This window comes from Mesoplodon densirostris, chromosome 2 (genome assembly GCF_025265405.1).
Source record: "Mesoplodon densirostris isolate mMesDen1 chromosome 2, mMesDen1 primary haplotype, whole genome shotgun sequence".
NCBI lineage: Eukaryota > Metazoa > Chordata > Mammalia > Artiodactyla > Ziphiidae > Mesoplodon > Mesoplodon densirostris.
This window is the reverse complement of record NC_082662.1, coordinates 146,429,760-146,456,840: the sequence shown is the minus strand read 5'-3', so window position 1 is coordinate 146,456,840 and position 27,081 is coordinate 146,429,760. Positions and strand designations below refer to the sequence as shown.

Here is a 27,081-nt window from a genome sequence, read left to right as displayed (position 1 = left end):
TGTAACTTCTCCTTTTTCCATTTCTAATTTTATTGAGTCCTCTCCCTCTTTTTCTTGATGAGTCTGGCTAATGGTCTATCAATATTGTTTATCTTCTCAAAGAACCAGCTTTTAGTTTTATTGATCTTTACTACTGTTTTCTTTATTTCTAGTTCATTTATTTCTGCTCTGGTCTTTTATTTCTTTCCTTCTGCTCACTTAGGGTTTTGTTTGTTCTTTCTCTAGTTCCTTTAGGTGTAAGGTTAGATTGTTTATTTGAGATTTTTCTTGTTTATTGAGGTAGGCTTTTATAGCTATAAACTTCCCTCTTAGAACTGCTTTTCCTGTATCCCATAGGTTTTAGATCGTCGTGTTTTCATTGTCATTTGTCTCTAGGTATTTTTTGATTTCCTCTTTGATTTCTTCAGTGATCTCTTGGTTATTTAGTAATGTATTGTTTAGCCTCCATGTGTTTCTGTTTACTTTTTTCCCCTGTAATTCACTTCTAATCTCATAGCATGGTGCTCAGAAAAGATTCTTGATATGATTTCAATTTTCTTAAATTTACTGTGGCTTGATTTGTGACCCAAGATGTGATCTATCCTGGAGAATGTTCTGTGTGCACTTGAGAAGAAAGTGTAATCTTTTGTTTCTGGATGGAATGTCCTATAAACATCAATTACATGTATCTGGTCTATTGTGTCATTTAAAGCTTCTGTTTCCTTATTTTTTTTCATTTTGGATGATCTGTCCATTGGTGTAAGTGAGGTGTTAAAGTCCCCCACTATTACTGTGTTACTGGCGATTTCCTCTTTTAGAGCTGTTAGCAGTTGCCTTATGTATTGAGGTGCTCCTATGCTGGGTGCATATATACTTGTAATTGTTATATCTTCTTCTTGGATTGATCCCTTGATCATTATGTAGTGTCCTTCCTTGTCTCTTGTAACAGTCTTTATTTTAAAGTGTATTTTATCTGATATGAGTATTGCTACTCCAGCTTTCTTTTGATTTCCATTTGCATGGAATATCTTTTTCCATCCCCTCACTTTCAGTCTGTATGTGTCCCTAGGTCTGAAGTGGGTCTCTTGTAGACAGCATATATATGGGTCTTGTTTTTGTATCCATTCAGCAAGCCTTTGTCTTTTGGTTGGAGCATTTAATCCATTCACGTTTAAGGTAATTACTGATATGTATGTTCCTATGACCATTTTCTTAATTGTTTTGGGTTTGTTTTTGTAGGTCCTTTTCTTCTCTTGTGTTTCTCACTTAGAGAAGTTCCTTTAGCATTTGTTTTAGAGCTGGTTTGGTGGTGCTGAATTCTCTGAGCTTTTCCTTGTCTGTAAAGCTTTTGATTTCACCATCGAATCTGAATGAGATCCTTGCTGGGTAGAGTAATCTTGGTTGTAGGTTCTTCCCTTTCATCACTTTAAGTATATCATGCCACTCCCTTCTGGCTTGTAGAGTTTCTGCTGAGAAATCAATTGTTAACCTTATGGGAGCTCCCTTGTATGTTTTCATTTTTCCCTTGTTGCTTTCAATAATTTTTCTTTGTCTTTAATTTTTGCCAGTTTGATTACTATGTGTCTTGGCATGTTTCTCCTTGGGTTTATCCTGTATGGGACTCGCTGCACTTCCTGTACTTGGGTGGCTATTTCCTTTCCCATGTTACGGAAATTTTCAAGTATAATCTCTTCAAGTATTTTCGCAGGTCCTTTCTCTCTGTCTTCTCCTTCTGGGAACCCTATAATGTGAATATTGTTGCGTTTAATGTTGTCCCAGAGGTCTCTTAGGCTGTCTTCATTTCTTTTCATTCTTTTTTCTTTATTCTGTTCCTCAGCAGTGAATTACACCATTCTGTCTTCCAGGTCACTTATCCGTTCTTCTGCCTCAGTTATTCTGCTATTGATTCCTTCTAGTGTAGTTTTCATTTCAGTTATTGTATTGTTCATCTCTGTTTGTTCTTTAATTCTTCAAGGCCTTTGTTAAACATTTCTCGCATCTTCTTGATCTTTGCCTCCATTCTTTTTCTGAGGTCCTGGATCATCTTCACTATAATTATTGTGAATTCTTTTTCTGGAAGGTTGCCTATCTCGACTTCATTTAGCTGTTTTTCCAGGGTTTTATCTTGTTCTTTCATCTGGTACATAGCCCTCTGCCTTTTCATCTTGTCTATCTTTCTGTGAATGTGGTTTTTGTTCCACAGGCTGCAGGACTGTAGTTCTTCTTGCTTCTGCTGTCTGCTCTCTGATGGATGAGGCTATCTCAGAGGCTTTTGCACGTTCCCTGATGGGAGGGACTGGTGGTGGGTAGAGCTGACTCAAGATTGACTTTTTTATTCAGCATAATGCCCTTGAGATCCATCCCAGTTGATGTGTGTATCAGTAGTTCATTTCTTTTTATTGCTGAGTAATATTACATGGTATTGATGCACCACAGTTTAACTGTTCACTTATTGTAAGACATTTTGGTTGTTTCCAGTTTGGGGCTAATACAAATAAAGTTTTGTAATAGGTGTGTAGTGATGACTCATCGTGATCTTATTCTGCATTTTGCTAATGACAGGTGATGTTGAACATCTTTTCATATGCTAATTTGCCATCGTTTAATCTGGTGAAATGGCTTTTTGTATCTTTTGTTAATTTTCTGGTTGTATTGTTTGGGTTTTTTAATGCTGGCTTTCAAGAATTCTTTATAGATTCTAGATGAGTCCTTTGTCATATATGTGGTTTGCAAATAAGTTCTCCTAGTCTGTAGCTTGTCTTTTCATTCTCTTAATGGGTTTTTCACAGACCAAAAGTTTTTAATCTTGATAAAGTCAACTTATCAATTTTTCCTTTTATGAATCATGCTTTCAGTGTCACGTCTAGAACCTCTATAAACCAAGGCTTAGCTACTCAAGATTTTTTCCTCTGTTTACTTTGAGAAGTTACATAGTTTCACATTTCACATTTAAATGTATGATCCATTTGGAGCTAATTTTTGTATAATGTATGAGGTATAAGTTAAGGTTCATTTTTTTGCCAATAGACATCCAACTGTTCCAGCACTATTTATTAAAAAGATGATTCTTCCTACAAGGTCTGCTTTTGTACCTTTGTTAAAAGTCAGCTGGCCGCATTTGTGGGGCTATTACTGTATTCTCTATTCTACTCCATTGATTTATGTGTCTCTCCCTATACCAATACTACACTGTCTTGATTACTATATAGCTATATGGTCTTGAAATCAAGTAAACTGTACCCACTTATTCTTTTTTCAAAGCTGTTTTAGCTATTATAGCTCCTATACTTTCCCAAGTAAATTTTAAAGTAAGTTGGCCTATGTCTACAAAAAAAACTAGAATTTGACAGAAACTGTGTTAAAATTGTGTATTGATTTGGGGAGAATTTACATCATTTCCATCATTTCTATGTTGAGTCTTCCAGGCCATAAACAATGCACATTTCTCCAATTATTTAGACCTTTGATTTTTTTCATCAGTTTTGTACTTTACAGCATAAAAGTCTTGTACATATTTTGTTATATTAACACCTAAGTAGTTCAATATTTTTGGAGTGATTGTAAATGATATTGTATTTTTAATTCCAGTTTCTATGTGTTCACTGTTAGTATATAGAAATATAACATTTTTGTAAGCTGATTTTATATCTTGCAACCTTGCTGAATTCACTTATTAGTTCTAGTTTTTTGATAGATTCCATGTTTTTATATGTGTAGAACATCATGTCTCCTTCAAATAGGGTCAACTGTTTGCTTTCTTTCCAATTCATATGCCTTTTATTTCTTGATCTTGCCTAGTAGTACTGTCTAGAACTTCCAGTACTATGTTTAATAGGTGTGCTAAGAATATGCCTTGTTCCCAACCTTAGGGTAAAGCATTCAGTCATTCATCATTAACTATGGTATTAGCTGTGAAATTTTTATAGATATTCTTAACCAAGTTGAGGAAGTTCCACTCTATTCCTAGTTTTTAGAGAGACTATTTTTTTAAATCATGAATCGGTGTTGAATTTTTCAAATGCTTTTTCTGCATCAATTGGTACACTCATACAATTTTTCCTCTTGTTAATGTGGATGGATTACACTGATTCATTTTCAAACACTGAACCAACCTGGCATCCCTTAAATCAACCCCACTTGGTCATGGGACATAATTCCTTTTACATACTGCTGACTTCTATTTGCTAATATTTTGTTGAGGACTTCTGTATCTGTGAATATTGGCCTATAATTTTCTTTTTTGTACTGTCTTTGATTTTGGTATTAGGACAATAGTAGCCTCATAAAATGAACTGGGAACTGATCTACCTTCTTCCATTATCTGGAAAAGAATATAAAGAATCGGTGTCAATTCTTTAAAATTTTGGTAGAATTCTCCAGTGAAACCAGTTGAGCCCCAAGATTTCATTTTAGGCATTTTTTTTATTGTAAATTCAATTCCCTTAATAGTTACAGGGCTATTCAAATTATCCATTTCGTATTAGGTTATAGTCTACACTTTTCTACAAATTGGTGCACTTCATCTAAGTTATTATATTTTTTCCCAATAGCAAGCCAACCCAAGAATTCTACCTAGCAAGCATCAGATAAAGTTGGGAAGCTATCTCAATTACAAAATGCCAAGGCCCTTGAAGTAATAGTTTTAGGTTTACACTATGTGGCATCTCTTATAACAGTGACTTATAAAGCATCCCACTGAAGCTGTTTTTCAAGGAGTGGCAATGTATTTGGGCAATCCAACCATACCATCCTCACTGCACCACACGCAGAATGACTCTCCAGTTACACCCAAACCAGAAGAGTTAACTGGACATGAAGGGATCACATCTTGGTATTTTTACTCTGATGTTCCAGTCAGTGTTCCTCCTAGCCTTTTTTTTTTTTTTAAACTCTGTTTAAAACTCACAAGAAGTTGCAAAAATAACAGAGTCCCATGTACCGTTCACCCAGCTTCTCCTGATGGTGACATCTTATATACCTATAGCACAGTATCAAAACCAGGAAGCTGACATTAATACATTACTAGATTATGGATTCCTTTATCCTTTTTATAGATAAGCTATATAATAGTGAACTTTCTCAGAAACTCTCCCAACACTTGGGCATCCTATTAGCAATCAAACTACCAATCCAGACTTCTAATTCAACTGCAAACTACCTATATATAAACAATCCTTCTAGACACAAACATATACATACTCTATATATTCATACCTCACACACAGAAACACAAAAGTTTGCATCCACACATGCACAAACTTATATGAAAACAACAGCAATCCCACCCTTCTTATCTGAGTACTGTATTTCACTAATTTCTACTTTCCCTAGCTATTACTACATGAAGACTATGTGTAAATGAGTCTGAGGGCTAAAAGAAATCTTTAAAAGTTATCTAACATAAAAATCCATCCAATGCTTGATTCCTTGTACAACATCCTCATCAATGATCCTTCAGCCTTTACTTGAGTACTTCTAATGACAAGAAACAAATAAGATATGAAGGAATCCAATCCACCTTTGGTCAATCCTAATTTTTGAAAGGTATCTCTAATCATTAGCCCAAAACTTAAAAATCTGTACTCATTTACTTCTAGTTGTATCCTTTGGGGGATATGAACAAAAAAGGCTTATCCCTCACTGTCTTTCTCCCAGGAAAGACAGATGCCCTATTTTGCCTAAGATGTCCTAGTGTGCATCTATTGCTCTGGCATACTTAATAACCCCTTTTACCTTCAAGATCTGAGCAGAACATTATATATTCACTCTATCCTGTATAGCCCTCAAAAATATGAAGACCACACGTTTTTATTAGGTTAACCTCATTTTTCAGCTTTTCTTTGTATGATACAATTTTGAGGGCCTTCACTAGCCTTATCATTCTTGCTTCTGAATGCACACCCGCTTATTGATATTCCAAGAGCTTAAGTTCCTTGTCCCATATATATACTAATGAAAGATTTTCTAATCCCAGTTAAAGAACAGAAAGTCACTTACACCCTTTTGAATTCTAGACCAAGATACAGCATTGCAATTACTGTGCCTCTGGGTAAAGACATCTGAGTGTCTTGAACCATGATACTAGGTAGCAGTCTCACATTATACCAGTAGGTGTCACTCTATATATGATATATTTAAAGTTATTTAAGTCTCAATTTCATTCATTCAACAAATTTTTATTAAGCATCCATTATATACCAGGCATGATTCTAGGTGCTATGAGATTATAGAGGTGAACAAGACATGATCTTATTGTCATGGAGCTTACAGGCTAGATATTAATGAACAAATCTGCTTTATTTACTTTATATATAAAAGTCTATAAAATTCTATTCCTAGGGAAATTTTATTTTCCTGAGTTATTAGATAATAACACTCAAAATAACTCATGAAGAACATATTAATGAAACAGAATCAGAGCGGTACAGGTGAGATTAATGTATCCAGTGTATTTTCTAGCTGTTTGAATTGATACAACACTTCTCTTCCAAATTTCAAGTTTCTAAAACCCAAACTTTAGGTATCCCTCATTACAGTGGGGAGGAATTTATCTTAAGAAACAATTCAAAACACAACATTGTAAAGCAATTATATTCCAATTTTTTAAAAATGCACATTTTTTAAAAAATCTACCTATTCATGTTTTTACAAAGGAGAGACTGGTATACAAATTTTTAAAGATTATTTGTAAAGCTTATTAATTCCCAAGTTCATATTTCCTTGTTTCTACTTAGAAAAGTTAAAATGTCCCCTTCTAAATACCAATATACTCCCCAGGTTAATAGAACAAAGACAGTAATGAATTATGCCTCAGCATAGAATTTAGGAATTCTTCTACTGTCAACATCCTTATTTGGATACATGTGAGACTCATAGCAATTATCAGGACTTAAAGGTGATCTACTCATGATTAGAGCACTGCAATGAAAGGTCACACTTTGTCAAAACAAACAGATCTAAGAGAAGGAGGAGACACTGTACATCAAAAAAGTATATTTGCCTGCACAGAAATCCAAGAACCTTTCATTAATCCAAGAACTATTTAATTGTTATTTTACTTCTCTGTATTCTCAAATAGAATGTTCTCTAAACTGGAAAGGCTAGGAAAAACATGGTTAAGGAAATATTTCAGGCTCAAAAGTCCTACTGCTTCAAATTCTTTAACTTCAAAATTCAGTCAAATAAATCTATTTGAGAAAAATGATGCTTATAAGAATTTAATAAGACCTGACAGCTTCATGTAATATCCAACCTACTGTTTATTTTGAAATACCTCAAACTCTTATTAGTTACTGTTCAAATTACCTGAAATATAACTGCATATTGTTCAATTTTAGCATGGACTCACATGCATACTTTAGAACACAAGAAGTACTCAATGAACATGAAGTTATAAATAAACACTAAGGTGCTTCAAAAAACATGGTTAACATAAAATAGATTAAATTAATTTATACCTAATATTAAAGCATTTTCTTTCACTTTGAAAGGTAAAGTGGTGGTTGACCAAATATATGTAAAACACAGTTTACTGTGTATGTTTTTTTCTTTTTTTTTTTTTTGCAGTACGCGGGCCTCTCACTGTTGTGGCCTCTCCCCTTGCGGAGCACAGGCTCCGGATGCACAGGCTCAGCGCCCATGGCTCACGGGCCTAGCCGCTCCATGGCATGTGGGATCTTCCCGGACCGGGGCACGAACCCGTGTCCCCTGCATCAGCAGGCAGACTCTCAACCACTGCGCCACCAGGGAAGCCCTGTGTATGATTTTTAAATTACATTTGTAAACTCTCTGACAGGCTCAGTACTGTTAATGTCTGGCATATCTGAGATGTCACCAAATTTGGGGAAACTCAATGGCAGAGACCTCTGTTATCGCGGTACTTTTATTCCAAATATAAAAATGCGTGTGTGCAAAAGGGGGGTTAGTGTATTGGAAAAAGCACAGCTTTTGGTGTCACAACGATCTACGTTTGAATTTCAGTACCACCCTAAATAGCTATGTGATTTCTGGGCAAGTTACTTAAACTGTTCTAAGCATCGCTTTTCCACCAACATGCAAATAACAGGTTGGATAGGATTAATACATTGTTTATATTATATAAATGCCTAATACATGGTTTGATACATAGCAGGTACTCAAGAAATGGTATTTATTAGGAGAATGTCATTTTTTTTGACCAGTAGATTGACTATACCAGTTAATGTTGAACAACTACTGACTCACTAGTTTTTATAACTCTAACAGGTTTATAAAACCAAACCCCTTACTAGACTGAATGCCAACAAATAAGCACCTTCTCCTTTAACACAAGTATATTTTGCATGACCTTACATGAATTGCTTAGATAAAAGCTTTTTCTCTTCTCTTTTGTTATTTTAAAGTGCAGATGCATTTGAGTCATTTTCTCCTTTTGTTTCATATCCTTAAGATCCAAAGCTTCAAAGACATAATGTCAGCATGCATCGATTTATGACTGAACTCTTGAAGAGACACTGAAGAATTACCTTGTCAATCACCCCAAGGACTCTGAAGGCCTTCAGCTCCTCGGCAGGGCTCCTTAGGTTCCAAGGGGGCCTTGAACTTAGTGATCCTGGAGGCTAATGGAAGATATCAAAGATTATACATCAATCAGGGAGGTGCTTGAAGGAAGACTGCCTGCTGAAGCAAATGTCAGGCCAAAGGAACTAAATTTATCATAAATCAGAGAATGGAAAGATGAAAGGAGGAAATTTCTATTTGTCTGGAATGTAAAATAAAAAAATAATAAAATCAAAAATGAAGAAAATCAAGAAAACAGTTGCAAGTAAATAAATCATAACATTGAAAACAAAATTTTAAAAAGAAAAATTAATGAGCTGATATAGTTTCCAGAGCAACAATGCAATTCAGAACTGTATAGCTGTAATGAAACTTTGTAACAAATGGCTAACTGAGCCAACAATCAATCACAGCCTTATATTTACCCCAGAAGGCTCAAGAGTAATTTAGAAGGAGGGGACTAAAACAAATGTAACAACAGATAAACTTGGGGAGGGAAGGAACATAAGTCATTTTCTCTCATCATAAAACTACAGTCCTTTAATGTTACTTTATAAATATATGCTAGGTATGTTAAGAGGGATTGGCAAATTCAAGTTCAATCAGAATTGCCAATAATGGTGAAAAATTAAGAAACTCTGTCATATAACCAATAATTATTAGAACTGAGATTGTGTAAGCCTAGAAAAGAGATGATTTACAGAAGAAAGAAAATATTTTTTAATATTTGAACATTCAAATCTGTGATGTGGAAAACTTAGTCTGTTCGCCACAAAAATAAGTCCAAAAAAGATCAGTAAATAAGGAAGGGATATTTCAGTACCACATGCAATGAAAGAATAATCCTAACTTTCCATCCATTGGTCTTAGTTTTTCCCTATCAGTAAAGTAAAACATTAGACTAGATAAACTCTAAAGATGTCTCCATTTGGCATTTACAACCAGAAAGCAATGTTTTATTAATCCTTATATTAAAATGGTGATGCTGCAAAGGATGACAGGACACACAAAGCCTTATTATACCCTCAAAGCAGAACTTTTTGTTGTAAAAAGTCTGTTAGAATATATAGGAAACATTTATCATCCCCATGAGTAGACAATAAATATCCTGGTTAACCAAATGTCATGATTACCAGAGCTACTGAGTTACATTTTTGATACTTCAAGTCCTAGTGCAACTCAGCATCACTAGACAAGAAGCTCCTTGAGAACAGGAAATATGCCTTATTCATCTTTATATTCACAGTGCCTAGCATGTTGGTTGGAAGCAAAGAGAAAGAGCAGAAAAGAGAGGAAGAAGGAAGAGAGGAGGGTAACAAGTGAGGGAGGTTGCATAGACAAATTAGGTGTCTTTTACAAACGGGGAAAACTGTCACTTTGTGAAATTTTCTAAAAGCAGCAATCCTAATTGCTTTCAAAAAATTTTTTGTTTTTAGGTTTAGTAAGCAAATACTAACTTCAATATGCCTAAAGAGGTGGTATTTAATTTTTTTTAAAAAAGACAACTTTTTATTTTTTAAAGAGACTTAACTTGAGAACGCTGGTAACAGTGGCAACTGGACAGGATGATAATTTTTTCTCTTTGTTTAAGTACATTGCTCTTTTTTTATGTTTTTTAAAAATTTATTTTATTTTATTTATTTATTTTTGGCTGTGTTGGGTCTTTGTTGCTGCATGCGGGCTTTCTCTAGTTGCGGCGAGCAGGGGCTACTCTTCATTGCGGTGTGCGAGCTTCTCATTGCAGTGGCTTCTCTTGTTGCACAGCACAGGCTCCAGGCGCACGGGCTTCAGTAGTTGTGGCATGTGGGCTCGGTAGTTGTGGCTCACGAGTTCTAGAGCTCAGGCTCAGTAGTTGTGGCGCACGGGCTTAGTTGCTCTGCAGCATGTGGGATCTTCCCGGACAAGGACTTGAACCCGTGTCATCTGCATTGGCAGGTGGATTCTTAACCACTATGCCACAAGGGAAGCCCGATAATAATCTTTTTAAAGCTATTTAATTTCTACTTCTAGGATATGTTTCCAAAAAATTCCTTTTTAATCTCACTTTATTAGGTGCTGAGTTGGATGACATAAAACACAGATACATCTCTGCCTCCCTAAACTCCAAGGGGAATTTTTAAGGATAGAAAAACATTTAGCAGAGTATTTTAATAGACATAAAACAGAAACAGTCTCTTCGCTCTTAATCTATATTTTATCTTCATACCTCACCCTGGCCTGAGTGTAGTACTTACAAGAAGTTATTATTATAATCCCCATTTTACAGATAAATAAAAGGAAGTTCAGAATGGTTGGGTGTTTACCGTCAGAAAGAGCAGTAAAAGATCCTAGGCTAGACCCCAACTCCTTACTCTATTGCTTGCAGTCCTTCTGCTACACAACACATTCTGATAATTAAGAATTCATCTCCCCCTACTCTATTACCAAGTAAGAACAAGAACTGCTTGTGATTTTGGTGAGAGGAATGGTTAGGAAAAGTTATAGGAGGAAAAAGAATACTTTAAGTGATAACTTACCCATTACATTCACCTTTGAAAATATAGCCAAACACGTCCAACATCCCTATCTCCTACTTATCCCTCTTATTCAGTAATGTCATTGGATCTTTCAGTTTCCAAAGAAAGTTATCAGTTCACTTTAGCAACCTCAACAGCAAAGACAGCAAACCACAAAATCTCTACTGTGCCTTTCAATAAATTACTGTGTGCCCACTATGTGCATGATAACTGAAAGGGATATAAATCATCAAAAAACACCATCCCAGGACTTCCCTGGTGGTCCAGCAGTTAAGACTCTGCGTTCCCAATGCAGGGGGCTCGGGTTCAATCCCTGGTCAGGGAACTAGATCCCGCATGCTGCAACTAAGAGCCCACATGCTGCAACTAAGAGTCCGCATGCCGCAACTAAAGATCCTGTACGCCGCAACTAAAGATCCCGTATGCTGCAACTAAGACATGGCACAGCCAAATAAATAAATATTTTTAAAAAAAGGCATGGTCCCTAGCTTCAAGACATTTACAACTTACCTGAGGAGATAAGCCAAATACATGAAAAGTTAAGTAACAATACATTTTTTAAAAACATAAGACAATAGAGATAAGTCACTAGTTTATCACGTGTCTGATAACCTGTGGTCTCAGAAAGAAGTGGAATCAAAGGGGATTTTAAATGTTATGTAGGAATTAGGTTAGGAAAGGATATTATACATAGGATTGGGGAAAAAAAGAACTCTCTTGGTGGGGAAAAAAATGTTCAAATTGTAGAACAAAGGAAAATAAAATTGCACTTTTAAGGTTGGTCAGTTTTATTGACTTTAACAGGCCTTGAATGCCAGGGAAAAAAGTCTGGACTATGTTTTCCAGACTCTAGAAAACAAGTTTTTGTATGAGAAGCAACCCAACGAAAACAGTGATTTAGTAAGGTTACTTTTGCAAAGACAGGAATGGTGAAATTGTAATGGGGAAAGACCAAAGGCAAAGTGATCATTCAAGTTCTCTTTCTACTTTAACCATCTATAAAAGTTTAAGATCAGAGAAATGAACAAAGAAAGATCATGAAATAAAACCATCAATAAAAAATCCTGTATTTCTGATATGCAGTGTTTAAATTGGGTAGAATCCCTATAGATCTATTCCTTTTTTAGATGGCAAAAGGAAACATAAATCCACAGAATTTTAAGAAAAGAAAGAGACCGAGATCAAGTCCAACATTTTTTTTTTCAGATGAGAAAACTGAAAAGCAGCAAGGTTAAGCAATTTGTCTAAGATGACAAAACTAGGTAATAGACAAGAGGGGATTAAATCTTATTTATAAAATAATATAACATTGTTTAGGAAAACTTCAGCCAATGCTATTGGGGCAGGGTGGAGTGAAAATATTTCTAGGCAACATGGCTGATTTCCTTAAAGAAAAAAGTAAAAATTTCACTTATTTGTATTAGTTACTATATCAGAAGATGCCTAGAGAAGCAAGGAGTTCAAAACTTAAATACAGAGGGTGAGGAGAAGGGAAAGCCAAGAATATATGATAGTCCAACAACCTTCAAAACCAAAGATGGCAAGTATATATCACTCAACTGCTCAAGCCAATGGCAAACTCTATTAGTCCCACACTCTGTCTTGCAATACAGCCACTACCAGTGGACTAGAGTTAGCACACTAGTAGAACCTATTTACTATTCCTGTTCAACACTGTCTAAATGGTTAAGTGAACCTTACCTTTGTTTACATTTTTGGTGTTTTTTAAAGCTGTTGTTTATCCTGACCAGAGTCTCTTTCACTCAGTATTATTCCCTTTTCTCAATGGGATCTATCTCAATTCTTACTAATCTGTTAGTGAGGTACTTTTCAAACTTTAACATGCATGCACATCACCTGAAGACCTTGTAAAAATGGAGATTCGGATTCAGTAGTCTTTGGTGGAGCCTAAGATTCTGCATTTCCAAGAAGCTACCAGGTGATGCTATGCTGCTGCTCCACCAACCACATGTGGAGTAGGGTTAGCTACTCATCCTTAAACAACCTGAGAGTAAGTCAGCATTATTTGGGAGGGAACAAGCAATCAAGGACAAAAGGAAAGCTCTACAAAGAACATATTAAGAATCCACGCTCTGAACCATGATAGCTAACTACACTAGTTATGAATTTGGCTTCATCTGTAGATTTTTGGCTATGCCGAGACTTTCACTGGCAACCTATTAACCCTCAATACTCAGTTTCCTAAAAAAGTATCTCTTACATCACATTTCAAGCACAACTCTTAACTGCATTCCTATTACTGATTTGGAATGCACCTGATTTCTATCTTTGCTTTGCCCATGTCTCACTAAGGGTGACACAACACTCATTTTAAGATATTTGCTAAAGAAGAATTGAGAAATACCAATAATACCAGTAAACAAAATGCACAACAGAGAAATATTTTCAATATTATAGCAACTATACTCAAAATCCACAAAATATTCAGGAAAGCCATACATTCTACAGTTGTCCCTCAATATACACAGGGGATTGGTTCCAGGATCCCCACGAATACCAAAATCCTCAGATGCTCAAATCCCTTATTTAAAATGGTATAGTATTTACAAATAACCTACACACATCCTCCCATATACTTTAAATCATCTCTAAACTACTTATAATACCTAAGGCAATGTAAATGCTATGTCAATAGTTGACAACAGGTGCCAAATTCAAGGTTTCTTAGAACTTTCTAGAATTTTTTCTCCCCAAATATTTTCAATCTGCAGTTGGTTTAATCCACAAATGTGGAACCCATGGGTTCACATGTGTTCCATGAGGGCCAATTGTAATTTCATTCATACCTTGTAATTGCAAACAAAAAAAGGTATTCGTGCTTTAAAAAGTACGCAATCCTTTATGTCCTAAATTTAGACCATTTACTGTCTTTTTCTAAATTTCATTGATCTTAAGTTTTAAATTCCTAGAGCTAAAAATAGCAAATAAGCTATTTCAAGTCTTTTCCAGAGAAATCCCCTCTAACACCAATTCTTAAATCATTCAAAGTCACCAACAATTAAAAAAAAAAAAAAAAAAGGAAAAGAAACCCATCTCCTTTAGTTAAAACTACACCTTTAGTTCAAATAAAGCTCATTTCCTTTTTTTCTCAGACTTGCTCCTTAAGTTTCCTCAGAGCCTTTTAGTAATGAAGTAATGAAGAAAAGAGTAGGAGAGTGCTTTTGCTCCTTTCTGTCCTTTTTTGAAAAGGATATTATCACCAACGATGGGGAAATTCGGAACTTTTTTGTTTACCACATAAGAGTCTCAAATAAACTCAATAAAGCAAAAGCTTGAACTACCACAGAAAACTCAGGTAAAGTGAGTCATGGCCTAGACTGCACCAAAGGGAAAAACAGTAATCAACAAAAAATTTCAAACCCAAAAAGGATTTCTTTCTTTTCTTTTTTCTTTTTTCTTTTTTTTTTTTGTGGTACGTGGGCCTCTCACTGTTGTGGCCTCTCATTGCGGGGCACAGGCTCCGGACACGCAGGCTCAGCGGCCATGGCTCAGAGGCCCAGCCGCTCCGCGGCATGTGGGATCTTCCCAGACCGGGGTACGAACCCATGTCCCCTGCATCAGCAGGCAGACTCTCAACCACTGCGCCACCAGGGAAGCCCTTCCTTTATTTTCTTAATCAACCAGATGAGAAAGAAATATTTGCACATGTATTCAAGAAAGAAATAATATCTGCTCTGCACAGAATTTAAGATTTGCTAAAAATCATTTATATGATTCTCTCATTGTGTTGGTTGAAACTATTGCCCAAAGATGGTTAAAGAAGAGAAATAATAAATTCACCAAGCTCATCCAGAACCTCTAGAAGACATTTAAGTTAAATTACAGATAAAAAATAATCAAGCATATCTGACCTAAATAAGGGCCAGATTTAATAGAGTAAAATACAAAAGTGAAAATAAAAAGCAAATCCTTACCCTAAAAGAAAAACATCTTGCTCTATCAAAAAAAACTCTTCTCTAACCTCCTTGCCTAAGAACTGAAAAAAAATCCTAGCATATCAAATCTGATTCACTAGGTACCCCTTTTTAACCCTTCCTGATACATGTTTCCATTATTCTACATGGCTCTCACAATCCTCTCTAACTTTTGTTTCCTCAATTATGTACATATTTTACGTACAATTATGCTTTAGGGTTTGCGAGAGCAGAGACTGTGTCATATTTTTAATATAACTCCAAAGTATATCTAGTTTGATACTGTATACACGCAGAGTCATAACAGATGCTTAATGAATTTATATAAATCTAATACAATCAGCTTTCCTATACTAGATCTCTCTTTTTTTTTTTTCATTTGAAGCTATGCTTGAAGGAAAATTCTGACTGATATACTTCATGGTTCCTTTCTCCAAGTCTAAAGCTATACAGCAGGCTTTATATATTTATTTGCCTAATAAGTTATTGCTCCATAAAATGACTGTGGGGAACTGTAACAGGGGATACATAAATGGGGAGTTTGAATGAGTAAGTATAAGTAGAACATTCAAAGTTAACATTAATAGAAAGAACAGAATACTGCTGATTTTGACTCCCTAAAACTTTTAGAATATGGTTATCCCTTGAATAGCATGGGGTTGGGGTGCCAACCCTTCCCACAGTTGAAATCCTAATATAACTTATAGTTGCCCTCTGTATCCACAATTCCTCCTGTATCCATGGATTCAACCAACTTCAGATTGTGTAGTACTGCAGTATTTACTGATGAAAGAAATCCACGTGTAAGTGAACCCGCACTGTTTAAACCCATGTTGTTCAAGAATCAATTGTATTTATATACAAGATGGATTTAGTAAAAGTTCATAGAGGCGCATCCTATTTAATACATTTATGAGTATCCCCAAAAATGGACGGAGAATATACGCATCAGGATAGCACACAGGGTAGGTTGCCAACTCCACAGAAAATAAGAATTAGATTCAAAGTAATGTTTACATAAATATTCCATTTAAAAATGATAAAATTCAGGGACTTCCCTAGTGGTGCAGTGGTTAAGAATCCGCCTGCCAATGCAGGGGACATGGGTTCGATCCCTGATCCGGGAAGATCCCACATGCCGCAGAGCAACTGAGCCCGTGCGCCACAGCTACTGAGCCCGCGTGCCACAATTACTGAAGCTCGCGCACCTAGAGCCCGTGCTCCGCAACAAGAGAAGCCACCGCAAGGAGAAGCCCACACACCATGACGAAAAGTAACACACGCTCGTCGCAGCTAGAGAAAGCCCACGTGCAGCAACAAAGACCCAACTCAGCCAAAAATAAATAAATAAAATAAATAAATTTATTTTTAAAAAAGATAAAATAAAAAGATAAAACTCAATCCTGTCATTTGCAAAATGAATGGACCTAGAGGTTATTAGGCTAAGTGTCAGGGAAAAACAAATATTGTATGATTCCACTTACATGTGGAATCTAAAAGACAAAACAAATGAATAAACATAACAAAACAGAAACAGACTCATAAATACAGAGAACAGACTGGTGGTTGCCAGAGAAGGGAGGGGGTGTGAGTGAAATAGGTGAGGGAGATTAAGAGGTACAAACTTCCAGTTACAAAGTAAATAAGTCAGCATAAGGAATATAGTCAATAGTACTGTAATAACTTTATATGGTAACACATGACCAGACTTATCATGGTGATCATTTTGTAATGTATAAAAATATTGAATCACTATGTTGTACACCTGAAACTAATATATTATAAGTCAATTTTACTTCAATAAAAATAAAGTTTTTAATTTTAAAAATTAAAAATAAAATTCAATAGTGAAGCATTAAAGGAAATAATATAATTGAAACAATGATGAAAGAAAACAGGAAAAGATTAGCAAACAGAATACAGAGTCACAGTAATTAACAACCTGAAAATGAGTCAGCAGCTATCTTACTTAAATACATTTATTATGTTAGAACAAGTAACAAAAGTATATTACTTCCAAGTTGGAATATATGTTTTTGTTCTAAAAAGATTGGCCAAATGCTTAACAACAAAAATTCTTATACTAATAAGTACAGTTCTGATAACTGTATGTTTTAAAAGGTCACACAGAAAATAAAAAGGCCTCAGAAAAGCAGCAAAAAAAGTTTTAGTTGTCCAATGAACCAAGATTAAATAATGGGCTATTTTTAAACTAGAAAATTGAGACATTTTATAATTTTCAGAAAGTATAAAAAGCATTTAAAAATGTGGGAAAAGGTATATAAAGCAATATATGAGGGGAGATGAAAAATAGGGCTAATGCTTATTAAGCTAGTCTTAAAAGTTTGGCTTATAGGCTGGTCTTTTTATGAGGTAGGCACTTGAATGTTTACGTGTGTGTGTGCGCGTGCATCCACATGAGTGATTTTTTTTAAACTCATTTAATCCTAACTACAACCTAGCAAGGAATTACTATTATCCTCATTATTCAGATGTAGAAACTGAAGCTAAGAGGTGGAGTTAAGTATCTTGTCCAATCTTCCATGGCTTCAAGGGACAGAGTTGAGATGTGAACAAGCCTGCCTGCCTCTTAGATCAATTAAGAAAATAAACACTTTCTCCCACCTCAAGAAGGTATAACTCTTAAATTGCATCAGAAAAAAAAAACTTAGTTTCATATAAAGAAAAAAACAGAAAAATTTCTTCCAGAAATTTGCCAAATCCAGATGGACATAACATAAAACAATAATGATAAACCAAAATGCTTCTAATGTTTTAAACATTCACCTGCTTTCCAGACAAGACTAGGGGTAGCCCCAAATAACCTAAATATCCCTGTTAGAATTATACCTTTATAATTCTAGGTGATCTATAGCTGCTACTTGTAGGACTTATGCTTACATAATTAGTTTTAGCATGAATCAATAAACGGTACAGGAATGGTATAAGAATCATAACTTAACTTTAAAATTTTCAAATAAAATTCAGTATAAATTACTGTCATTCTACACATGGTGATATTAGGGATGGAGTAAAGAATAAAGGGCCGAGAAAGAGAAGGAGAAAGTGAGTCCCATTTTATTCCACTTCTGGTGGTGTGCTTTAATGCTTTTCTTCCCACCAACACCTTGTAAGAAAATCACAGATAAAATTCCAAAGACCAAAATGCTCAAACATTCTAGTTAGAAATAAAACTGAGAGACAAAACAGCAAAAATGTCTAAAGAAAATACAAAATGAAACATAAGACATACCTGAGATACATCATGAAGTTGAGGTTTCACATAAAGGCTAGAGAGACTCTCTGCTCGCATGAGATATTCTGCGGTTCTTCTCTTCACAGCTTCTCGACGAGTAGGGCTTGACTCTCCTAAAAGGAAAAAACAAAAGTCAGGACATGTGAAAAATAAATAAACTTTCTTTTATCCAAACTGAAGATTAACTTCCTTTTACCCAATTTACCACTTGTTCACATTTCTAACTGAAAAGAAGAGAGAGATCAAAATTGGAACAGACATCAAAGTTATTCATATCAGCAAGGTCTAAATATTACCCAGATGAATTTCATTTATCTAAATTATGAAACGCTCCTATTTAAATACATATAGAGAACTTGATGTATTTTATAAGAGGAGCCGATATATAAAGAATGTAATGTAAAAGGTCTGTGGACAAGAGACTAGCCTAGTCCAAACAGTATACGGTTGTCCAACTCAACAAACAGGACCAAGTGCAAGAGACATTTAATAAAAGCTGTGACGTGGATGTGATATGCTATAAAAGTACCACCAAACTGGAGAATAAAATTATTTAGGGTAACTCCAAATTCACTCTGATTTTTGTAAGCATCAGGGTTTATTCATTAATAACAAACTGTCACCCATCTTACAACTGAAAACAATAATGTGATTTAAATCCTTGTAATATATTATGTGAAAGTGAACAAGGATCATTTACCCTGTCTGGCTCTCAGTTTCCCTAAGGAAAGGATATCCAAAGTGGCCTCTAAGAACTCAAGATCTCAAAAAGGAGGTGTTACACTCCTGGATCTCTCCTCTCCAGAGTGGGATGATCCTATGCTTTTACCTATTTTATATACATACTCGACTATAATATAACATTTCATTTGAAGAAAGGATTCCATGGCTAAAAGTCAAAAAGTCTGAAACCACTGTACTATATGATGTCTAAGGTTCCTTTCATAAATAATATTCAATACTATTCATGACTCATTTTTATCAAAGCACTTAATACACAGTACTGTTTTTATAATTCACCCTATGCATCTTCTGAATGAAGTTAACCAAAATGTAAGTATCACACAGTGGAAAGTACCCTGGATTACATTCCAGAAACCCTGGTTATCTGAACTCTGGCTCTGCCTCTCGTTAGTCATGCGTCCGATGATAAGTCATCTCAACTCTGTGAACCGCTTCCTCATTCTCTAAAATGGAAATATATACCTCAAATGACTGTAGAGATTAAAGTAGACAACATACAAAAAAGGTACTACAACAGAGCCAGTGCTATAGGAAGCAATAAGTTGTAAAGGTTTTCAATCTTGGTTTTTCTCTCAAAACCAAATCTTACATAATAATGTCACCTGGTTTGCTGAATTAGAAGTGAACTGAATTACAATAAAGCAGATATTTTCCCCCAAGAGACTACAGGTGGAAAAACCTCTTCTTATTTCTGCCAGGAACAACATCTTCTATTTCTTCTGGGAAATGCCCCTTTCTCCTCCCCTTCATACTCCTCCACCTCTTCCCCCAACCACTACTAACCCTTAACAACATGGTTTGAATGAAAGCTTCTACTTTATTTCACATCTCAGCCCCTCTAGTCACCACTTGTCAGCCAAGGGTGAGCCTCCCTGTCACAGCAGGGCCAACCATAGAACCCCATCCTCTTGGCCACAGTTGGAGAAGGGAGAAATTGGCCCAACACAAACTGGACCAATCAGTCCTTCTGTGTTATTGACACTGTAAGTAAGAGAGGGGGAACTGCCAGCAGCCATAGTTTCTGCCAAAGCAAAAAAAGAGTCATAAATACCAGAGACCAAAAAAGAAAACCTAACGTGACTGGGGTCCCTGATTTCAGTTGAACCTACAATCCTGCCATTTGTTGCCTAAGGTAGTGGATTTTATCACATGTAAACCAAAGAACCCTGAATGAATACAGACCTCTAAGAAAAAGTACAGGGACTTCCCTGGTGGTCCAGTGGCTAAGACTCTGCACTCCCAATGCAGGGGGCCCAGGTTCGATCCCTGGGCAGGGAACTAGATCCCACATGCCGCAACTAAGAGTTCGCATGCCTCAACTAAAGATACCACATACCACAAGGATGATCCTGCGTGCCACAACTAAGACCCAGCACAGTCTAATAAATAAATAAATATTTTTTAAAGAAAAATTGCAACAAAGTTGGGATTGCAATTTTGCTTAAATACCTTTCCTTTCACAGCTTTTATCTTACAACTCCATCTCTTCTCTCCTTTATGAGTAGTAATTCACAAATATAACTGGTCATGGTGAGGGATGGGGATCTCTACTGCCTTTTAACTGTGGAATAATCTATATTTATTAACTCTCCAACTCCTCAAACCTCAAATAAAATGTCAGTATGCTTCCTGCCTCTGTCCTTAAAATTTACTTAATTTCTAAACCCAAGGTTTTTATTTTTACTCTGTTGAAAAATGGATATAATCTGTGAAAATCACCTAACTATAACATATTTTGAAGATAAAATGTGCCACGTAAATAAGAAACATTCACTACTTCGACACACTGCTCATTCTTAGTTTTGAGCTTATTGCTCATAGACTCCAACTGCTACTCCCATTATCATTAGCTCTTCTCATTGCAGGTTATACCTTTCAAGCCCTAATTTAAATCCCCATTTAGAATTTTTGGTTCTTCTTAGGCCCAACTCTAATAGAAACTATGGCAATTTAGGGTTTTTTTCTATTTAATTCAGTGTCATTAAGCTTTAATAAAACTTCAAATTTTTCTTTTTTCAAAAAACTCAACTTGAAATTCAAAAATGTCAATTATAAAACACCTAATTAAAGCTAGAGTTACAACCATGTTTTGTGGGCTTCTCTGGTGGCGCAGTGGTTGAGAGTCCGCCTGCAGATGCAGGGGACACGAGTTCGTGCCCATGTCCAGGAAGATACCACATGCCGCGGAGCGGCTGGGCCCATGAGCCATGGCCACTGAGCCTGCGCATCCAGAGCCTGTGCTCCGCAACAGGAGAGGCCACAACAGTGAGAGGCCCCCGTACTGCAAAAAGAAAAAAAACAAAACAAAAAAACGCACCATATTTTGTAATCAAATTGCTGCTTTTTAAACTTCTGGTATTTCTGTTGCTTTCGAGGCAGTCACCATAGTAACAGAGAAACAAGAACCGGAAGCCAGCAGTTGAAATGGACTCCTGCTGATGATAGTGGTTCCGCTTCCATGGAAACAACAACGAAGTGATGGAAATACTGGAAGGCTTTTTAAATGTAACCTTAAATATACATACTATGCCTCCTTCCTTATCAGCCCCTTAAAAGTAGGTCACAAGCACTGCTGATCAATAGCAGCAGCCAAGGATGAAAACCACCTCTTGCAGATTTCTGCTGCAGGATACTTACTGAGGTTTTTGAGTACCAGAAATAAAAAATTAATCTATCGATTTCCAGAATAAATCCAAGTAATCAACTTATTCATAAATATGACTTTAAACAGATTTTACTTGATCAAAATTTTTGACTCTAACCTTCTTAATTTCTTAATCTTCATTTTAAGACACACACAGCATATAATGATTATTTTTCAAGGAAACTAGGTTACCTGGAATTCAACTTTTAATCCCATATTAGGTCATGTGGCTATTATTTCTTCAGTAATATATCTAGGTAGACACTTAATAAATGTTTTTAAAAATGGATACATATTTAACATTCTACCTAGGGACTTCCCTGGTGGTCTAGTGGTTAAGACTTTGCCTTCCAATGCAGGGGGTGTAGGTTCAATCCCTGGTCGGGAAGCTAAGATCCCACATGCCTCGGGGCCAAAAGCCAAAACATAAAACAGAAGCAATATCGTAACACACTCAAAAAAGACTTTAAAAATGGTCCACATCAAAAAATCTTGTAAAAAAATAAAAATTCTACCTGAAGATAAACCAATACCTTCAATAAGTTCTCTACATTTCTGTTAATCATTCAGACAGAACAAGAATTTCCACTGTGCTTTGGCATTCAAAAGAGAAAAACTGCTTCCATTATTTATTTACTAACCTTTATGTCAAAAAGTTCTGGTGTACCGTAAAAGATGTCTTATATTTATATATTGTGTCAACCCATATTTCTTTACCTCAGATCAAGAGAAAGAATAGAATTAGGGTGATTATAAAGTGTGATTCATGAAAGAAGAGAGTGTACCTGAATAGAAATGAGCAATTTCAAAGTTGTCATTGAAAATTTTTGAAAACTGCTATCCAGCAGTCCAGAGCACCAACCCTGACTCAATTTACTAAGAGAAGTTATTATAGAAGGCACAATCTATAGATAATAGAATTGTGAAATTCTAATTTACCCAAGAGACCATCACCATTTGGTACTCCTTCACTATATCTAATTCATTTAATATATTACCTTCCTTTTTTTTTTTTTTTTTTTTTTTTTGCGGTACGCGGGCCTCTCACCGCTGTGGCCTCTCCCGTTGCGGAGCACAGGCTCCGGACGCACAGGCTCAGCGGCCACGGCTCACGGGCCCAGCCGCTCCACGGCACGCGGGATCCTCCCAGACCAGGGCACGAACCCGTGTCCCCTGCATCGTCAGGCGGACCCCCAACCACTGCGCCACCAGGGAAGCCCCTACCTTCCTTTTGTAACTAAGGAAATTGAGGCTCAGGGATGTGAAATGCCTTTCTCAGTCACAAAGTTAAATAAGAGCCTAAACCTAAACCAGATCTTAGGCTACCACACTTCAGGTAACTGAATTTGAATTAGATTATTCTACTGTTACTGAGTAGAGCAAGAAAAAGACAGAGCACAGGACAAGTACAAGCGAGTATGGGAACAAAGATGAAGAGAAAATAAAGGTAAGGAGTTGAGGCAGGAGCCTATCAGACAAGATAGAGTAGAATCAGAGAGAAGGAAAGACTGAAGAAGATAGACAGGCACACAAGAAAATCAGAGCTATGAAGAGGTACAAATTCCACACTATGTAAAAGAGAATGGGCCTCTCTGAGAAAAACTGGGCTCTCAAACATCCTTGTAACCCAAGGATTTCCTTGGAAAACAAAGGTCCTTATTCATTTACCCATTTTTTTTAAAAAAGGCATTTTTACTCACAGAAATAATGAAAATCAGTTTCACGAACTAGAATAAAAAGTTAATTCTTCCAATTCTGTTATTCTACCTTTAGTCACTAAAAAGAATATAGCTACTGCCTCATCACTGATTCAACAAAAGAAAAGCAATGTTAAAGGAAGAATTGGCCACATCAGACTTCTTGAAAGCCAATGTCTACATTTGCACTTTATGGGAAATTTTTAGGGATTTTCAAGAGTATTTTGACCATACTTGATTGTCTCCACATGCACAGAATTTAATCCCCATATAAGACTCTACTTAGTCACATCTTATATTCCTATCGCTACTCCACACTCTCCAGTAGGCCCTATTGGAGGCCCTATCACTTTACTCTTGGTCAAGCATGCTTGGTTTTCATTCAGATTTATCACATTAGAAAGAACATCCAAATCAACCTGGGTTTGCTGGGATAAGTTTTTGTTTGTTGGTGCTTCCTTTTTTTTTTTTTTTAAACAACTTCAGTCACACAAAAGAATATGCCTGTTTGAGATGGCCTTGGTGGTTAGAGTTTTTTTTTAAGTGCTGATTTATTATATTCAATGGGTTTTTTGTTCTTTTCAGGTAAAGCCTACCATTTCTGACTTATGCTAAGTGTTCTGACAACAAAAGGCAACCTTGAGAAGAACTGTAATTTACGGTTCTACACATCACCCACAAATCTAGAGCCATCAGCCTTTCCGTGAATAACAAACCTGGTCAGTCAGGGAATCTGCTTCCCATTTGCATTTAAACAACCCCCATTAATGTTTTTTCTAAACTAAGTGTTATGTGAACCCTAGAAGTTCAAAGAGTCACCAAAGAATAGTAAAAGCAATTGTCACAATAATAGTTGTGCCCAGGCATTGCCTCAACTATAATTGCTTTCAATGTTGTTTAAGCAGTTTTTCTGCCATTAGAAAAAGAAACAGGGCTTCCCTGGTGGCGCAGTGGTTGAGTCCGCCTGCCGATGCAGGGGACATGGGTTCATGCCCCGGTCCGGGAAGATCCCACATGCCAAGGAGTGGCTGGGCCCGTGAGCCATGGCCGCTGAGCCTGCGCGTCCGGAGCCTGTGTTCCGCAACGGGAGAGGCCACAACAGTGAGAGGCCCGTGTACCACAAAAAAAAAAGAAAGAAACAAACAAACAGTCCAAAATGGAGCCATTAAGCCCATGTCACCAAACTTTAGAATACCTAACTTAATCGCAGTTTCAACCTTCCCCAGGACTGGAATCTTAACCAGTCAGTCTGGAACTTCCTCGTCAGCACCAGGGAGGTAACCAGCCAATAAACGTTTCTGTCTCCCAAAGGAAGGTGTCTTGCTCAAAATAATCTTTTTTTGTTTATGACTTCCTTGTCCCATCCCCTCTCTGGCTTTAAAGACCTTTCCTTTTCTGGAGCTCCTTGGAGCTCCTTTCCACTTGCTGGATGGGATGCTGCCTGGTTCAGGAATCAATTAATATAGTCAATTAGATCTTCAAATTTACTCAGCTGGATTTTTGTCTTTTAACAGATATGGTGTCAGTGTCAGGGTCCAAAGTGAACAAACTTCTGATGGCATTCGAGGACAAGAAAGACAGGTGTGGTATCTGTGAACCCCTTTTTGTGTTCACTGTCTTTCTTTCAGTGGTCAGTTTCTCTCAATTCTGAGCTCCTTTCTCTTTGCATCAAGCTTCAGATATAAATGGCTTTCCTTTACAGGGCAAGACAGCTTGAGCTGGTGGACAGTTCTGCCCGGAACCCAGGTCCCTAGCTTTATAATGGACTGCAATTCCCAGGTTTTTGAGTGGAACCCCCAACCCTTAATTCTGTCCCAGGATCCACTTAGGTACTTGTTAGTGGCAATATGCTGTTCCCTATTTATGTGGGGCCCCCAGTCCACAGACCGCATTTGTTGAGATCTGCTGGTTCAATGTTTTCCCCAGTCCAAGGTCCAGCATCCCACACTGGGGAACTGGTATGGTACACACAGGGCCTTTTCTTGGTTAGGACTCAGTATATACTAAGGTACACATTTTTTTGCCTTACTTTATGTAGATAAAGGCTAAATGCTAATAGGAATCTCAGAAGTCAAAACAGCCTCAAAATTGATGCGTAAGGGTTGAGCATTTAAGATCTGTTAGAATACCCACCACCTAACTCAAAGACTCCCAGGTTAGGATAAGTTGGTCACAGAATGGGTTACTGACACTCAGTCACTTGCCAACCTTAAGAAAATTTCCACGCATAGAGGTACACTGTAAAACACCACATAATCCCCAACCCTATGACACACCCCTCTTTGGTATTAGTTTGGCTCCAAGAGACCCAAAGGCCTAGCTAAAAAAATAAAAACAATAACGGGATCCTTAAAATCCAAAGAGTTGGGCTTCCCTGGTGGCACAGTGGTTGAGAGTCCGCCTGCCAATGCAGGGGACACGGGTTCGTGCCCCGGTCCGGCAAGATCCCACATGCCAAGGAGTGGCTGGGCCCATGAGCCATGGCCGCTGAGCCTGCGCGTCTGGAGCCTATGCTCCGCAACGGGAGAGGCCACAACAGTGAGAGGCCCACATACCGCCAAAAAAAAAAAAAAAAAATCCAAAGAGTTAAGCACACCTTTCTGGCATACCTGCTTATTTTATGTCTAACAACTGCAATCCTGGAAACTGTAGATATCTACAAAAATGGCAAAATCTTACTAAAAACAACCTAGAATTACAGTGGCCATTATGGGGAACATTCCAATTAGACAAGATCATTCATTTAAGAAGTGCACTTAAAAGTAAGAGTTCCCCAATTAAACAAACAGAATAGGATACATACTTTAACTGGTATGCAGTAGCTTCCAAAGGCTTCAAAATGCCAAAAGAACTTTATTGAAAGTTTTGTTACAAAAAGCTAACAAAAAATTAAAGACACAAGAGGTACCTAAAACAAAGAACTATAAGACACAGGACTTCCCTGGTGGCACAGTGATTAAGAATCCGCCTGCCAATGCAGGGGACAAGGGTTCGAGCCCTGGTCCGGGAAGATCCCACATGCCACGGAGCAACTAAACCAGTGTGCCACAACTACTGAGCCTGCGCTCTAAAGCCTGCGAGCCACAACTACTGAGCATGTGCGCCACAACCACTGAAGCTCACGCGCCTAGAGCCCCTGCTCCATGACAAGAGAAGCCACCACAATGAGAAGCCCGCGCACCGCAATGAAGAGTAGCCCCCGCTCACTGCAACTAGAGAAAGCCTGTGTGCAGCAACGAAGACCCAACACGGCCAAAAATAAATAAATAATAAATAAATAATAAATAAATAAATGTATTTTTTTTAAAAAAAGACAGACACAACTCCTACTGCCCCCTCCGTCTTCCTTTATCAAGTACTCATTCTAGTAATCCTCTGTTTGAATTTTGTCTTTCCACTCTGAAGAGACTACAAGGCCATAAACAAAAGTCCGTCAAGTTAATGGCCATACAGGAACCCCTATACCTTTGAAAGAAAGACCCTGTAAGGATCTCTCTCAGAGGTAATGAGACTGAGGATTTTCTGGTAAATGCTACATCATTCCCTTAAACAACAAAGGGGAAACGGAAATTAAAAATTAATTTAAAACCTTGCCAAATTCTGGTAAATATCAGAGATACATTCTCCACTTAAACCCCACTCAAATCTTGCAGCTGGGATCCTGGAAAAACTGGCAGAAGCCAGCTGAGGGTGAGAATTATTACCAGAGTCAATTCTGGATCTCTGTCTGTAGTACCCAATAAAGAGAAAAATAAAGTCTCTTTTGCACCCA

General features: G+C 36.9%; 1 protein-coding gene and 1 non-coding gene across 4 annotated transcripts in view; one reads left to right on the top strand and one right to left on the bottom strand.

Moving 5' to 3' along the window:
* RPS6KC1 (ribosomal protein S6 kinase C1) overlaps positions 1 to 27,081 on the bottom strand; it is a 206,394-nt gene that overhangs the window by 69,851 nt on the left and 109,462 nt on the right. For all 3 annotated transcript variants that reach the window (XM_060091115.1, XM_060091116.1, XM_060091117.1), the window contains 2 exons: positions 18,222 to 18,337; positions 8,484 to 8,576 (listed from right to left, as the gene is read on the bottom strand). In XM_060091115.1, coding sequence (XP_059947098.1) covers positions 8,484 to 8,576; positions 18,222 to 18,337 — 209 coding nt within the window. The remainder of the gene's footprint in view (positions 1 to 8,483; positions 8,577 to 18,221; positions 18,338 to 27,081) is intronic.
* Positions 20,174 to 20,246, top strand: TRNAG-CCC (transfer RNA glycine (anticodon CCC)). The gene has a single exon. It is a non-coding gene; the product is annotated as a tRNA-Gly (tRNA).